At 54.3% G+C, this 16,886-nt stretch overlaps 2 protein-coding genes across 3 annotated transcripts; one reads left to right on the top strand and one right to left on the bottom strand.

Annotated features, from left to right (window-relative positions):
- Positions 1–986: 986 nt before the first annotated feature.
- On the bottom strand, positions 987–4,139 carry TRIR (telomerase RNA component interacting RNase). Of its 2 annotated transcripts, XM_043911353.1 has the most exons (3): positions 3,684–4,139; positions 1,696–1,773; positions 987–1,404 (listed from the first exon to the last, which is right to left on the bottom strand). In XM_043911353.1, exons 1-3 carry the CDS (start codon positions 4,125–4,127, stop codon positions 1,297–1,299), a joined length of 630 nt encoding a protein of 209 aa, XP_043767288.1. In that variant the 5' UTR covers positions 4,128–4,139; the 3' UTR covers positions 987–1,296. The 2 variants fall into 2 exon arrangements, with proteins under 2 accessions (XP_043767288.1, XP_043767289.1); XM_043911354.1 differs by lacking the exon at positions 987–1,404 and having other exon boundaries at positions 1,697–1,773; positions 3,707–4,117.
- Positions 4,140–5,544: 1,405 nt separating this feature from the next.
- On the top strand, positions 5,545–13,671 carry GET3 (guided entry of tail-anchored proteins factor 3, ATPase). Its single transcript, XM_043911352.1, has 7 exons — positions 5,545–5,728; positions 6,568–6,715; positions 10,411–10,559; positions 10,647–10,797; positions 12,530–12,637; positions 12,731–12,928; positions 13,332–13,671. Exons 1-7 carry the CDS (start codon positions 5,568–5,570, stop codon positions 13,461–13,463), a joined length of 1,047 nt encoding a protein of 348 aa, XP_043767287.1. The 5' UTR covers positions 5,545–5,567; the 3' UTR covers positions 13,464–13,671.
- Positions 13,672–16,886: the final 3,215 nt, after the last annotated feature.

Below are 16,886 nucleotides of genomic sequence, written 5' to 3'. Positions count from 1 at the left end.
ATCAGGCTTCCTTCAGGACATCTTGTCCCCTAGTATAGCAGTTGTTTTGTTCTGCAAGGTGGGACAAACAAGCCCTTTTGCATTCTTTCTCCTAATCACACAAAAAAACCACAGCTTCCCTGGAAGGGCTACAAGTCACTGGCAGGACAGACCAACCCCAGTGGAACCCAGATCCTGGTCCTCTTTACTTCCTCCACTGTCAACACCCCATTAGCTCCTCTTGCCTGATCACAGCCTGGTCTCCTCCATCTCCCAGGTTCTGCCCAGACCCTTTCAGCCACAGGGATCCTGTTAAGATATAAAACATACCATGCCAATCCTTACCACAGCCCCCCAAAGGTTTCTTCTTATGAATAAAGTCCCAAATTCTCACCCTAGCACACGAGACTCTGCATATAACACGCCTAGGCTTCTCACTCAGCCAGTTCCACTCACAGTGGCCTCCTCAAAGTTCCCCGTAAAGGCCAGGCACCCTCCCTGTCTGTATACTGGCTGTTCACTACCCCACAGACAGGCTTCCCCACCTCCCTCAGGATTCTGATCAGATGTCAACTAAAACACACCCCTCCCTGCAGTCTCTCTCCTGTACTTCTTTGCAGTCATCTCCTCAAATGGGTTCCCCTTTTCATCTGTGTCTGTTTCCTTCCACAAAGGCAGGAAGCATGCGTGGTCTGTTTTGTTCACTGCAGTGGCCACAGGGCCCAGAAAAACCCCGGCACCCGGTCGGTGCTCCTTGTCTTCTGATTGAACTGACAGCTCTGGCCCAGCCCAGACAGGCCTGTGCAGAGACACTGAACAAGAGCAGCAGCAGGGGGTGGGGTCTGTGCCTCAGGGGCGAATCCTGAGGAGCGTTCAACCCCAGGAGGGATTGCACCCCCGTTATCCCCGACACCCCCACATCACTGGGGCAGACCCAGCCTTTGGTGGGTGTGCAACCAGCCAAGAGGGAAGTTGGAGAGAACAAAGAAGGCAAGCAAGCACACCAGTCCAGCACTAAGTCATGTTCTTTACTTCCCAGAAGTGATGGCTAGAGGGTGGGAGATGGGGTGAGAAAAGGAAGACAGAAAGAGCTGGGGGAGGGAGGAGAGGGGACAGTAAAACACTGTTCTATGAAGTCTCAGGAGGCAAGTGCTCAAGGTAAAAAAGAGTCCTGGAGAATCATCCGCAGCTGCGGGAAGCATCTCTGTTTCCTTCTGTGTATAAGTCCTTGGGGGGAAAGGCTGCCGCGCTGCCACTGCATTAAATAGTTATGTACATCGCAGAGAGTCCCAGGCCGTGGGCAGGCAGGGAGGGGGGTCATTTCACCAGGGGCCGCGTTTTATCATCATCACCGCACTGGTGGGCTTTGTACTTTTTCACCTCTGCCATGTACTTGGCCCATGCATCACCTTTACTTGTTAATACCTGTTGGGGGGGGGGGGGTAGGGATACACAGAGAGTTGGGAAGAGGATGCCAGGAACCAGGGTCAGGACTGTCCTGAGACAGCTGACCCCCCCACAGCATATTGGGTCTGAGATAAAGATAAGCAGAGTCAAGTTATCTAGGAGCTGGGTTGAAAGCCCCCCTCCTCCCCCACCCAGTACATCCATCCAAGGGCCAGATACTGAGGAGGGAGGGACGGGGCACCTCGGCCAGGAGCTGAGGCTGGAAGGAAAGGCAACGGAGGCGGTCCCTGCCACAACCAGTCTGCTCACCTCATCCTCCGTCTTCTGCTTCTTGGCTACTATTCCCGTCTTGAGGGCTAGTTTGTTCCCGCCTCTGCGCTTGCCCACCTGGGTGAAGGGACAGAAGACTGCAACGGTTACAGGAGCCGGGGCCCGCCCTTGGCGGCGCTGAGGCCCACTACACCTTCCTAGCCCGGCCCGGTGGCCCGTCCCGACGCCGCGCCCAGCTCCGCCAGCCGGCCGACCTGCGCAGCAATCAGAGAGGAGCACACGCGACTCAGCGCCTGCCCTGGGCCCACGATGCCCAGGCAGTCCTGGGCCCCCGAGCTGTCCTCCCAGGGAGAGAGAAGAATCCCCACGTGAGGGGGATGAGCTCTGTCCTCACTATCCCCTAGTACGGACCACACAGGCAGCAACAGCTCCCTTTATTGAGCACTTACTGTATACTAAGCCCTGTGCCAAGTGGCTTTGGACATATCATCTCCTTCCACTTTCACAGTCACCTTAAGATGAAGGTGACAACCGTCCCCATTGGACAGATGAGGAAACACCTTTGAAAAGGAGAAGCCTGTCCCCTAGATCATGCTGACAGCAGACAGTGGAGCTGAATTCAGGGTCAGGTGTGTTGAGACCAGGGAGCAGCATTCTTAGCCACCGCCTGACGCTGTTCCCTGACACCTAACCTGGCCTGGCCTCTTTGAGGGCGCTCCTGCAAATGGCCCCTCGATGACCAAATGGAAAAGGCAGTGACAACTACTGCTACTCTCGTTCACAGGGGGGCACTCAGCTGCCACCCAGTTCTCACACCAGCCCAGGCCCTGTCACTTCCCATTCTTCAAATGTAAGACTTAGCCTGTACTTTCCTCCCGATCCTTTCTTTTCTCCCACAAACTGAAGGCTTCTTGTGCACCAAGGGCTGTGACAGGCTTTACCCAACATCCTGTCCCTAGCCCTCAACCAGGTGTTAAGTGACCTGAGCTGCTGAGACTATTCTCACACTCATTTTTGACAGATGAAGAAACTTGGCGCACCCCCACCCAAGTCCATTACTCTTAAGTCAGCACTTTTTTTCTCCACACCACAGGAACTTGCTCTCAACACCAGAGACAAAGCCAGCTCAGGGTTGACAATCAATATAGGTGCCCTTTTTTTAGCCTAGAGTTTCTCAATCTTAGGCACTAATGACATTTTGAACTGGATCATGTTTGTTGGGGAGGAGGAGGAGAGTTGTTCTGTGCATTTTAGGATGTTGAGCAGCAGCCCTGCCCTCTGCTCATGAATATCAGTAGCACTGCCTCCTCCCATTCTGACGACCACAGATGTCCCCAGACTTTGTCAAATGTGGAGATGGGGTAGGGGGGACTCGTCCCCAGTTGAGAACCACTGGTTTAGCCTTTCCTATAAGGCTTTCCCAGTGGTAATCACATAAGAAGATGCCCATTTTTGCAAGCAGGGAAAATGAGGTTAGGCCATCTCAGATGCTTCAGGAGGGCAGTGATGCCTGTCATGTTCAGCACAGCATATCCATCACCTAGCACAGTGCCCAGCACAAGGTAAGGTGCTCAATAAATGGACACCGGACGAATGAGAATCATGGAACTCAAGCAAATCTCCTAGGGTCACACAGTAAGCAGTCTGAGTCTTTCATTCACACAGCTCAGACTCCAGATTTGAATATGACCCCCATTGCCATAGTGGGAGATGGTCCCCAAATCCAAAGTTCGGGTGGGTACCACTCAAACAGGAATTCTAGTACCCTGGTTTTCCGATCCTGGGAACGCTGTTTCCAACGGAATTTCCCCCAGATCCCAGTTCCTGCGGGCAGACTCCTGAGGTCCCCATCTCCGCCCCCAGACCTCTCTTGTCGGGAATCCAGGTTCTGAATCCTCAGCGGGTGACCCGGACGGCCCCCTGATCGGGGTCGGAGGGTGGACCTGGATCCCGATCCCCTTTCTCGGTCCCAATTCCCCAGGCCAAGGAAGACCCTGGCGCCCGCCCCCACCCCCGCGGCTCCTTACGAAGCTGAGCGTGGGGCCCGGACCGCCCTTCCTCTTCGGATCCCCGGGACCCGCGGCGGCAGCGGTGGCTGGCTGATCGGGTCGCTGCGGGCCCGGGGGCGGCTCCTCCTGCCGCTGCCGCTGCTCCTCCTCCATCTTCCGCTTGAACAGCTCCAGGAAGCTGCCGTCGTTGGCGAACAAGTTCACGCCGCCCGACACCGGGCTCGAACCCGCGCCCGACACTTCATCATCCCCGCTCTCGGGCGAAGTCCCGGGCCCCGACTCAGCCCATCGGCTTCCGCCGCCGCCGCCGCCACCCGCGGGGCCCGGCGCCTCCCGACCCGGAGGCTCCGCCCGTCTCCCTCGGGCAGCCATTTTGTCACCAGGTGCCGCGCAAAGGACTCCGGGAAGGCCGCTCCCGGCCCCGCGCTTGGCGCCCGACAAGCCTGGTCCCGGGCAATGCATGCCGGGAAGACCCGTCTGGTGCTTAGGCGTCCGCAGTGGGGGCGGGGCATGAGGGGCGGGGCGAATGAGGAATAAGGCCTGACGCGGTGCGCCCTCAAGCAGCTGTCCCGGCCCGCTCCGGCCCGCCCCGCCGGGTACCGCGGAACATTATAACCCTGCTAGGCTCCTGCTGGCGTTACGCAGAGATGGTCTCTTCCGAAATGAGACTATTGTTTGGTTCTGGGTGTGTAGCTGGCTCTCGGGAGTGAGGTTCCCGCTTTGGATTCGGTGGTGTACTAGCTTTTCGGGGCTAGAATCTCCTTCTGACACCAGGGATAATCTCAGTGAGGGGAGAGACGTTGCCTGGCTGTGTGCTCAGCTGATACCTCGGAACCTGGGTCCCTAACTAAAACTAGCTAGAGGGCATATCTAGCCTGGTCCCCGAGAACAGAAATAGGGGTGTCTCTGGATTAGGTACCTCTCTCAGGATGGAGCTTTCATTTGGAAATAGAGACACAGCTCACTCCAAGGAGCTGAGAGGTTCATATCTGCAAATCAGGGTATTTTTTTTATGTGCTAGAGTACTGAAATGAAGCCGCGGATATTTCTAGGTTGGAGTCTGCATCTAAGGTATAGTGTCCGCAAAAGGGCCTGGCACCAAGCATGTATTCCTGCCCAGGGAAGAGTTTCAAACAATTGGCTGAACTGAAGTTTCCCCTCGAACCTGGGGTAAAGTGGAAGCAGGTTTTGGGGAATCAGGTGCCTTCTACAACAAGGATGCAAGCCCGCATAGGAGCTCAGGGCTCACTGGACAAGGATCTGCGGACCTCGCCCACAACTGGAGTAATTCTCTCTCTAACCCACTCGCAGCGCCGAGACTGTCTCCAGCCAACTAATCGGTTCGTCTGTGATTGGTTTGCGTCAGGAGCCCGATGGCTCCCAGCCAATTGAATAACAGAAGAGACGGACCTGAGGGGTGTTGGGACCCAGTTCGGAGAATAGGGGCAGGAAATGATCGACAAGAAGTTGAGCCTATGGAGTCAGGTCAGGGTGGACCTCGGAACTAACTTCTTGAAAAGGACGTGGAATGGGTGTTTGGTCGGTTGCTAAGGAGAGGTTGGCGCTACCGGGACGTGAGAGTGATTGGTGAAAGTAAGAAAAGATGTAGCCAATGAAAGGAGAGCTGCTAGACTTAGAGGCCAATCAGTAAAGGGGAGTATCCTGAGATGTACCAATGTATTAACTAGACAGGGGGAGTCTTTGAAGAAAATGTAGACAAGAGGCTGACATGATGAAGTTTGGAAGGGAAGACATTGGACATATAGCTTCTATCACCTCCTAGAAGTTAAGCTATGAGAAAATCAATTCAAGCTTCTAGCCTTGATGGGGATATGATAGGAAATTTCCCCTGCAGGTGCTTTGCATGGTGCGCTCCGCCTCATCACGTGAGCCGGTTCCAAGATGGCGGCAGGGGTGGCCGGGTGGGGGGTTGAGGCAGAGGAGTTCGAGGATGCCCCTGATGTGGAGCCGCTGGAGCCCACACTTAGCAACATCATCGAGCAGCGCAGTCTTAAGTGGATCTTCGTTGGGGGCAAAGGTGGCGTTGGCAAGACAACCTGCAGGTAAAGAGGCTGCGGTGGGGGCCGGGAAAACGGGTGGGATGTACCACAGGGTGAAGGGGAGGCGAAAGACCGGGTCTTCCAGCAGCAGCCGGGCAAGAGGGCTGGGGCGGGGTCTTCTAGATTATACTCTCCAGAAGTTATCTGGAGCAAATGGAAGATAGCTCCTGAAAGCCGGCCGGGCACCCTCTGAGTTGGGTCATCCCTGTTTGGGCTCAAAGGCTGAACCACGTTGAATCCAGCGCACGGGGTCCGGGAGAGCACTTAGATGTCCCCATCAGGTAGACTGTACCAGAGTGCCCAGAGTAGGGGAGGGGCACCTGAGCGAACTATCCTAATCTGGTGAACCTTGTCATTCTCTGCCCACGTGGGGGTGGAAGGCGGGAGGGAGGGCACATGATCAGGCTTCCAGTCAGCTGGGAGAAGGGGGAGGGATCCCCCGGGCAGATTACCCCGGACAAATGGACCGAACCACCGAGTTTAGCAAGAAGTGCAAAGGACCCCTTAGCTTAGCATTGAGGGAAGGGACACAGGGTCAGGCTATGCTGGCTGGACAGCCAGATAATGATGCCACTTTGTGCCAGCGAAGAAGCAGGCATCACACCAGACTGACACATTCAGCCGAATCTTACCACTCTAGCCAGCTGGAAGGTTCAGCGGGTGAGGTCTGAGAGGGTCCCACTGCAGAGATTGAGGCCTGATCCCACAGTGCTCCATACTCTTCTCTCAAGGCCCTTGCTGACCCAGGTCCCCTGCTCCTACGACCCTTCATCTCCCCTTGCAGACCTAGGGAGCAGAGCCTGACTCTTCACCGTCCACCTTTTGACCTTTCCTTTGCCCAGCTGTAGCCTAGCAGTCCAGCTGTCCAAGGGGCGGGAGAGTGTTCTGATCATCTCCACTGACCCAGCCCACAACATCTCCGATGCATTTGACCAGAAGTTTTCCAAGGTGCCTACCAAGGTCAAAGGCTATGACAACCTCTTTGCCATGGTGAGTGCAACAGAGCTCAGGCCCACGCCACGCCCCCCCACCCCAACTCTCTCAAAGGCACCTCAGGCCTTTCCTGTGAACACCCACCATTAGCTACCATGTCCTGCCCATTCTCTAGGCTCTTGTCTCTCCACTTTCCCCTCTTCTTCAGCATACCCACAGGGGACTGGGTGAGAAACGTTTGTGGATCAGAAAGGCAACCAGAGCAACGAGATTAGTGAGCAAGGGGAGGGGAGGGAGACATCAATAAGAGTCAGGTGGTATAGGACCTAGCAGGCCACTGGGAGCATCTAAGCTTTGTTTCTAAGTTTATATATTTTTTATATTATATTTATTATGCATTTGGTTGCTCTGGATCTTAGTGCCAGGTCTTAGTTGCAGCACACAGAATCTTTAGTTGTAGCATGTGGGATCTAGTTTCCCAACCATGGATTGAATCCAGGTCCCCTGCATTGGGTGGGTGGAGTCTTAGGCACTGGACCCCTAGGGAAGTCCCTGATTCCAAGTTTAATGGGAAGCTGTTTGTTTTAAGCAGAGTAATGTCACAGCCAAATTGTTTTTCGAAAAGTTCCCTGTAGCTTTCATGAAGAGATTGGATTATAAAGTCAAGAAGGAAAGCAAAGAGAACTGGGACAGTGACCAGGCTAGAAATGGTGGCAGCCAAAACTTGGTGGGGAGGGAGGTGAGAAGTGGTAAAATTTGGGATTCATTTTCATTTGTTTGTTTGGCTCCAGTGGGTCTTCACTGTTGTACACAGGGGCTTCTGTTGCAGTATGTGGGCTTAGTTGCCCCGTGGCACTGGGATCTTAGTTCCCTGACGGGATTGCGTCTGCATCCCCTGCATTTGAAGGTGGATTCTTAACCACTGGACCACCAGGGAAATCCCGGGGATGTATTTTGGAATTAAAACAATTTGAGTGCTCGGTTATAATGCATGAGGAAAAGAAATGAATTCAGTTCATCTCTGAGTTGACTCCCTGGGCAACTGAGATGGAGAAGACTAGGAGAGGAGCAGGTGTAGAAGGCAAAAATGGGGAATTTTATTTGGCTTAGTGAGACCAAGGTGCCCACTGGTCATCCAAATGGAGACATCAGGACAGTGGCTTAGTTATATGAGTCTAGAGGAAGAGATTGGCATTGATTTGAGAGTCATTGTCCCAAGGGTGATATTTATTTAAAGCTGTGTGAATGGAAGAAAGAATGAGAGAATAGAGAGGCCCAGAAACAACTCTGGGGGCCTATCAGCATTTAGGGTCCCACAGAGAAAGAGGAAGCATCAGTTAAAGAGGACAAGGAGGAGCCCCAGGTGAGGTGGGAGGGAAGCAAGATAGTACGGGCTCCTGAACTTGAGGAGGACAAAGAGACTTGGGCAGAAAGATTGTTGGCTCTGGCAGGCACATCTGTTTTAAGCAGATCGCCCTGGGAATGGATGCAAAAGCCTGCCTGGAGTGGGTGAACCAAAGTGGAGACAGTGGTCACCACGACGGGAGCAGAGAAATGAGCGTGGCCATCCCTGGAGGGGAATGGGAATGAGAGTTAAGGAAGGCTTTTCTGAGAAAGGAGATGCTAAGAGCACGTGTGTTTGCTGTTGCAAATGCTTCAGAGAATTCTCTGGCAGTCCAGTGGTTAGAACTCTGGGCTCTCTCTTTACTGAGGACCAGGTTCAACCCCTGGTTCGGGAACTAAGGTCCCAGAAGCTGCTTGGTGTGGCTAAAAAAAACAATGCTTCAACTGGGAGGGACAAATGATGCTACAGGAGGGAATAAGGATGCCAGCCAAGGAGGGGCCTCAGGTGGGTGTCTGCTTGCTCCAGTGCACAGACCCAGGACTTGGGCTCTGCCAGGACCAGGGGCTTGGAAGGAAGGACTGGGGCATTTTCTAGGGTGAAATGAGGGTGTTGGCGGCCAGTGGCTTCAATTTCTCACTGAGGCACAAGCCCCAGCAGAGACTGAGGGCCACTTGGGAAAGAAGGTGTTTGAGGAGGGAGAAGATGTGGCATTAATACTCCCACCGGTGGATTGTCTGGCTCGTCAAATGCCCATTGGAGATTTGCCATCAGCAGTGGGGAGCAAGGTGAAGCTGTTTGTCAGGCGTGTTCCTCGGATGTTGACCTCAGTACAGCCATGCCAGCGAGCTGCAAATAATGAGAATGGGGCTTTTGCCAACTGCAGAGGGAAAAGGGAGTGTGTTTATGCAGAGGCATCCTCTGGAGACTGGGCTGGATAAGAGTGCCGGCCAAGAGGGACACTGACAGTGAAGAGGGGGGCAGAAGGGTAGGGATGAGGTGGCCCAGAGAGATCTAGAATAACAGGAGTTGAGAGAGCTGGGGTCAGAGAGTGAGCCAGTAGCTAGGAATAACCCATCAAGGGTGTGACTGTGGGGGGTGACGTGTGGACAGGCTTCCCACAGGGAAGTGACCTCTGAGGCCAGGGAGTGGAGGGATTCACCACAGAAACCATGAAATCAAAAGGAAGAGGTAGGGGCTTCCCTGGTGGCTCAGTGGTAAAGAATCCACGTGCAATGCTGAAGACATAGGTTCGATCCCTGATGCAGGAAGATCCCACGTGCTGAAGAGCAACTAAGCCCATGTGCCACAACTATTGAACCTGTGCTCTAGAGCCTGGGCGCTGCAACTACTGAAGCCTGAGAGGTCCAGAGCTTGTGCTCCACAAAAAGAGAAGCCACCGCAATGAGCAGCCTGCACACCGCAATTAGAGAAAAGCCCTTGCAGCAAAGAAAAACTCAGCATTGCCAAAAATAATTAAAATTATTATTTAAAAAAAAGGAGAAGAAGAAGAAGAGGTAACACAGGCAGAAGATAGAGAGGCATTGAGTGCAGGACAGGCTAGGGACCCCAGGCTTGGTCATCCTTTCATGAATGCTACATCCAAATTGAGGACCTACTCTGTGCCATACACTTCCCAGGTGTTAAGGACACCACAGTGAACAAGACAGTCAAAACCTCTGCCCTCACGGGGCCAGCACTGTGGTGGGGAGACAGGTGATAAACACGATAAGTAAACACCATGTGCATATGTGCTTAGTCGCTAAGTTGTGTCCGACTCCTTTGTGACCCCATGGACTGTAGCACGCCAGGCTCCTCTCTCCATGGGATTTCCCAGGCAATACTGGAGTGGGTTACCATTTCCTTCTCCAGGGGATCTTCAAGAGGCCAGATGTTAAGGAGAAAGGAAAAGAGGGCAGCGGGGGCTAGGGCTGCACTGTTAGCTTGGGCATTCAAGGAAGACTTATGTTACAGGACTGATCTGGAAGAGGTCATGGGCTGGGTGGGGGAAAAAACTACTGAAAAGTCCCTGCAGGGACTTCCCCAGCGGTCCAGTGGTTAAGACTCCATGCTTCCACTGCAGGGGGCACGGGTTCGATCCCTATTCAGGGAACTCAGATACCACACATTGCATGATGTGGCCTGATAAAAAGAAAAGACCTTGCAGTAGGCTCTGGCTTCCATCTGGGCACTGAGCACAGTTGACGATCTTCCATCTGCTTGTTTGACAATCTGTGGTTGCTGGGTACCCGAAGCACCTAAGGGAGGGGCCGTGGCACCTCAGGGGTCTCTTCAGCTGTGACCCGATGATGGGCTGTGCTCAGGCGCCCCACAGGCTCCCTCAGGCTCTGTGCCTCGGTGCCAAGGCCCCAGACACAGCCGCCTGAATCTTGACCCCCTCGGCCCGAAGGAGATTGACCCCAGCCTGGGCGTGGCGGAGCTGCCGGATGAGTTCTTTGAAGAGGATAACATGCTGAGCATGGGCAAAAAGATGATGCAAGAAGCTATGAGCGCATTCCCAGGCATCGACGAGGCCATGAGCTACGCAGAGGTGATGAGGTCAGGCAGGGCCAGGGGTACTGGGTGCTGCCTGGGGCTGGGGGCGGAAGAAGCGTCGGAGCGGGCCTGACCCTCTTCTCCCTGCAGGCTGGTGAAGGGCATGAACTTCTCCGTGGTGGTGTTCGACACGGCGCCCACAGGCCACACGCTGAGGCTGCTCAACTTCCCCACCATCGTCGAGCGGGGGCTTGGCCGCCTCATGCAGATCAAGAACCAGATCAGCCCCTTCATCTCACAGGCAGGCAGGGCCCCCGGGCAGCCAGGAATCCCCTGAGTCAGAGCAGGGCTCCCAGTCGCACCGTAACAAAGGCCTTTACCACCTGCCTTCTCAGTCAGCGCTTCCCAATGGGTGGATTGGGGCTTCACTGTGGAGGAACTGTCCACCCTCCTCCACAGCACTCGGTGTCCCTGCCTCCACCTCTTGAGTGCCCCAGACAGAGCTTGAAACCACATACAGTAAGTCCACGACATATGAATGAGTTCCGTTCCGAGATCAAGTCTGTAAGTCCAGTTTGTCCATAAGTTCAACAGAGTTAACCTAGGTACCCAAATAACACAATTGTCTATGTAGTTCTATACTGTACTGTTGTTGTTTAGTTGCTCAGTTGCTTCTGACTTTTTTGTGACCCCATGAACTGTAGCCCACCAGGCTCCTCTGTCCGTGGGATTTCCCAGGCAAGAATTCGGGAGTTGGTTGTCATTTCCTTCACCAGGGGATCTTCCCAACCCAGGGATCAAACCTGAGTCTCCTGTATTGGCAGGCGGGTTCTTTACAGCTGAGCCCCCAGGGAAGCCCATACCATACTGTAATGGGTTTATAATACTTCTTACACAAATAATACATAAAAAACACAAAAAATTAAACATTTTTAAGCTTACAGGCCAGTACCTTAAAAAGTACAGTAGTGCAGTACAACAGTTGGCATACAGAACAGACAAGAGGAGTTACTGACTGGAGGAGAGAGAGGAGGTGGGAGGTAGTGGAGCGGAAGGATCGTCAGCAATAGGAGACAGAGAGCAAGCTGCAGTTCCAGTCACGCCTGACATTAATGCACAGGTTCCGGTTTCTGGCTGAAACCAGATGTATGTTTGTATCTTTGAAAGTTCACAACTCAAAGGTTCCTATGTAGGGGACTTACTGTATCCAGAGCCAGGTGGCCCAGGTTCAAATGCACCGCACTCTGGTGTGATACTGCTCTGTAACCTCAAGTCACTTCCCCTCTCTGGGCCGTGTCTGTCAAATGGAGAGCATGCGAGTCCCCCCGGCACGGGTTATTATTAGCATGACATGACAACCCTAATGACCGCATGCTTCTGCACACCACTCCCACCTCCCTGGTTATGGTGGTCCCCTGGTGGGGACTTGAATCTCAGGTAGTAACTTTTTTGTCCTATTGGTGGTTGCTCTGAGTCTCCGTTTCTGCAAGGGCTTTTCTCTAGTTACAGCAAGCGGAGATGACTCGCTAGTTGCAGTGCCTGGGCTTCTCACTGCAGTGGCTTCTCTTGTTTCAGAGCACAGTCTCCAGGTGCAGGGGCTTCAGTAGTTGCGGCACATGGGCTTAGTTGCTCCTCAGCCTGTGGGATCTTCCGGGATCAGGGATCGAACCCGTGTCTCCCACTTTGGCAGGTGGATTCTTAACCACTGAGCCATCAGGGAAGCCCCCTCAGGTAGTAAAATTTGTGGAGCATTTCCTGTGTGCCAGGCACCCTTCTGAGTGTGTGACAGTGTGTTGTGTAGGACAGCAGCTCTACACATGGGGAAACTGAGGCACTAACCTAGCCATGGTCCCACAAAAATGGCAGAGCTGGAGTTGGACCCCTGTGATCTGCTCAAGGGCCTGCATCTTAAACCACTAGGAGGTGTTGGGATTCGTTTCCTCCCATCTCCCCCCCACCCGCCCTGCCCTCCGCAAGACCCACGGAGTGTAATGGGCCCCAGGTAAACCGTGAGCCCTCTCCCATCCCCATAGATGTGCAACATGCTGGGCCTCGGCGACATGAACGCAGACCAGCTGGCCTCCAAGCTGGAGGAGACGCTGCCTGTCATCCGCTCCGTCAGCGAGCAGTTCAAGGACCCTGTGAGTTCAGGTCCAGTGGGCGGTGAGAGGCTTCGGGAACCACAGGGACAGGGCTGAGACCTGCCCCTGCCTGTCTTCTCTTGCCTCCCGCAGGAGCAAACAACCTTCATCTGTGTGTGCATCGCGGAGTTCCTGTCCCTGTATGAAACCGAACGGCTGATCCAGGAGCTGGCCAAGTGCAAGATTGACACGCACAACATCATCGTCAACCAGCTCGTCTTCCCTGATCCTGAGAAGCCCTGCAAGATGTGTGAGGCCCGCCACAAGATCCAAGCCAAGTACCTGGACCAGGTGTGCACGCCCACCCTCCCGCCCAGTCCTCACACTTTGAGCCCAGAAGCTGCCGTCTGGCCCAGCCCAGCCAGCCCAGCTGACCTTTTACTGTGTCCTCTGATCTTTTGCTCCATCCCACTCTCTATTCATCTGCCTAGTCCCCTGCCCTTCACCTCCTGCTTCAGACCTGATTCTGGCCTTTGTAGACTAGCTGGCCTGGGTATCTCTGGTCCTGGGGAGTGGGAGGTCCAGGCACGTGGTCTCTGACCTCACTGGCACCACTCCCACCCATGACCCTGTGAAGTCCTTGCTCATATTCTCTCCCTGACCCTGAGACCCCCCCCAGCCTGACTGTTTACACTGACCACATCCTGTCCCTGCCCGGGGGCCCCCTGACTGCTGCCTTCTGCCCCTGCCACAGATGGAGGACCTATACGAAGACTTCCACATTGTGAAGCTGCCGCTGCTGCCCCATGAGGTTCGGGGAGCGGACAAGGTCAACACCTTCTCCGCTCTCCTCCTGGAGCCCTACAAGCCCCCCAGCGCGCAGTAGCACCTCCACCAGCCGCAGCTGCCATTTCACACCCACCCGCCACCCTCCGGGGCAGAGTTTGCACAAAGTTCTCCCCCCAATACAGGGGAACCACTTGGGGGATGGGAGGCGGGGAGGGGGTCTTTTCCCCCTGGTGGGGCTGGGGGAGCTATAGCTGCCCCCCACCTCTCCCCACCTCTCCTCCCTCAATAAAATGATCTTAAACTTCTGTGGATATTGATATGATGTGGGAGTTGGGGCTTAGTACCTTCATGTACGGTTGCACAGGTTGTACACTGCACAAAGATGTCACATCCAGAGAGGCATTGTCACAACAGAGATCTAATAGAGATGCATGTTTATTGTGGCAATTTTGGAAAGAGGGTTCTTTGGTAAAGGGGTGCTGTTTTCTTGGTCTTTGTGGGTCAGGGTGTCCTTCGGGACTGTAAAGCCTGGAGTAGAAGAGGGAGCATCTGCCCACATCCTTCAGGGCTCAGAGCGTGGGAACCAAGAGGCCCCTTGGCCAGCCCCAGGCTGGCGGGGAGCGGATTAGGCCGGCAGCGGGCCCAGCACTGCCTGCTGTTTGGTTTGGGAATTAGTGGGCGCCCTGGGCAGAGGCTGGGCTTGCCAGACTGGGGATTAACAGTCTCCACCCACCTACCCCCCCCCCCAACCAATTTCCTGTTCTATGGAATGGCATGGCATCAGCCTGTCCCAGCACAGGACTGCAACAGGGGGGCAGTTTAGGGGACAAGATGACAAAAAACTCAGAGGCTCGAGGGGCCCTGAAGTCCCATCCTGCCCCCGGAGCAGTCTTAGTGGCCTGTAGCATGTTTCCTGCAGTTTGAGCACCAGTCCCCTCTTCCTAAAATGGAGACAGAAGTGTGGCCATTCATAGGGCCCTGGCACAAATTCACCTGACCTTGGAAGGGTCAGCACACCAGCCTGAAAGACACCGGGCAGCCCGCCTTCTCCCCTTCACACTTCCCTCTGCCGCTCCCTGGACAGTCCCTGTCACACCCTACTTGAGAGACCTAGGACTGGCATGATCTTGGGCATTTGCAAGTTCCAAGCTGGAGCTAATTGTGGGTGGGGGGAGAAGGGGGGGGGCGTTGAGGACACACATGAGTCAGGAAGTAGTGTTTAGACAGCGCACATCCAGGATCTAGGTGTGCCAGGGTGTGCATATGTAAGGGGACCCAGCCACGAGCCTAGACGTGTCCCCTCCAACTCCGTCGGGTTGCACACAAGCCAGTATAGGCAGGTCCATGTCAGGGAAGTGTTTGTAACCTAACCAAACTGCTCGGGATTCAAATCCCAGGTGTGTCATGAAAGGGCTATGTGTCATCTGGGCCTCAGTTTAGCGGGAATAATAGCGGGAATAACAAAGGCACCAAGTTCACATATCCTGCTTGTAAAGACAATGAGATGAAATAGGTAATGCCTTTACAACAGCCCCAGGCATGTACCTGCCAAGGAGTGTTTGTTAACATTCGCTGTTAGACTTAGTAAGCGTGTGAACTAGCCTGGGCAACCTGCCTCTGCCCCAGCAGGGGTCCATTAGTCAAAAGTTTGTGGGGATACTGGGAGCTGGAGGATGGGAGATGAGCATGGGGGTGGGGGAGTGGGGGGAGGGCTGGCTGTGTGAGAATACATCCAAGGAAATAGGGGCCTCAGGTCGGGTATGAAGTGAAGTGAAAGTCACTCAGTCGTGTCCGACTCTGCGATCCCACGGGCTACACAGCCCATGGAATTCTCTAGGCCAGAATCCTGGAGTGGGTAGCCTTTCCCTTCTTCAGGGGATCCTCCCAACCCAGAGATGGAACCCAGGTCTCCTGCATTGCAGGTGGATTCTTTACCAGTTGAGCTACAAGGGAAGCCAGGTTGAGTATGGAGCCCATCAACCTGAAGCCTGTCCCCTCCCCAGTTGCCTTAGCTAGCAGCATCACCCCTCACCCTCTTTTATGAGCTGTCCAGCAGCTGGACAGCGGAGGCATGGGTCCGAGGACAGACAGTCCGGGCTGGTTCCTAATTACCCCGGGTGGGGCAGACACCTGCTGGGTTAGGAACACAGCGTCCTGGCTGGCCGGACCTCAGGGTGGGGTCGAGTGGAGCCATATGCACTTCTGGAGCTAGGGTGGACTGGAAAGGCTGAGGGGCACTCCAGGACGCCCCTCTTGGGGCTGGAGCCCTGAGCCTCTGCCCCTCCCACACTAGACTCTGCATTCAAAGTTGAGAATGGAGGGCTGCCTGTGCCAGGTTAGACTGCCCCCTGCGTAGGTGTGTCTCTGAAGGGAGGACATGTGTCCTGTATCCGTGCCAAGTGTGGGGACAAAGTTTTGTGTCCCTAAGCTGGTGTGTTCATGACAATGACGAAAGTGACTGCAACCCAGGGTGTGTGTGTGCTCCTGCCCGCCACCACCCAAAGTGAAGGGGTGTTGAGGAGGGTGTGTCTTATGGATTGATGTACAAATAAATGCAGGTGAATTTCATGAGGGATGATAGCCTGACTCCTGGATGTGACCCTCTGGGTCTGTGGGACTGTTGGGAGGGGTCAGTGTTACACAAATGTGTCTTTGCAACATGGGCAAATCTAAGGGACCACCAGACCTGGATCTGACCCCAGGACTGTGGGCTGCTGTGTTGAGGGCAGGTACTCCTGCATCTGATGTGTGATCAGTTCAGTCCCTCAGTCGTATCTGATTCTTTACGACCCCATGGACTGCAACACGCCAGACTTCCCTGTCCACCACCAACTCCCAGAGCATGCTCAAACTCATATGTGGTCACAGGTGTGTTTTTGTATGGGAGAGATCAGGAATAAATGTAGGCTACCTCCCTCTGTGTGATGGTCCCCTGTGTGATGGTGTTCTGGGCTTGGGCTGTGGTCTGCACTTGGCTGGTTGTGTGACCTTGTGTGTGTCTTTATTACCTAGTACAATTATGAAGGAATTAAGTGCTTGGGTCCCTGCCCTTGTGTTCCTGAGTGGCTGTTTGGAGCCCTGTGTGGGTGCCTGAGAGCTGAGAACCTGGTGGGTTTGGGTTAAGGTCCGTTGGCTTTATATCTGCATGTTAGTGGGGGTGGGGTACAGCTAAGTGTCTCTCGTGTGACTCTGGAAACCTTTGTGAGAGTGTGTGACTTCTTTCTGGGTCACGGTGATTGTGGGAGGCTGTGTTGAGGAAAGTTAAATTTACGTCTGGAGCTATGGTATGTTTCCACGTGCATCTTTATGGTTGATTACAGGTGAGTTTCGAGTGACCTAGCCTCATGGAGCAGTGTGTGTACAACTGGGCTGGGTAAAGACAGGGTTTCTGCTCCTTCCCCCAGCTCTAGGGCTAAAGTCTCTGGGACCTGCCAGTGACTGACTGGGAGAAGGGACAGGGAGGACCTAGGGAGGTCAGGGTGAATTCTCCACCCCCCGCCCCAGGTAACAAACTGAGGAG

This window comes from Cervus elaphus, chromosome 9 (genome assembly GCF_910594005.1).
Source record: "Cervus elaphus chromosome 9, mCerEla1.1, whole genome shotgun sequence".
Lineage (NCBI taxonomy): Eukaryota > Metazoa > Chordata > Mammalia > Artiodactyla > Cervidae > Cervus > Cervus elaphus.
Note: the sequence above shows the minus strand (reverse complement) of the source record. Positions and strands in the feature narration are given on the sequence as shown.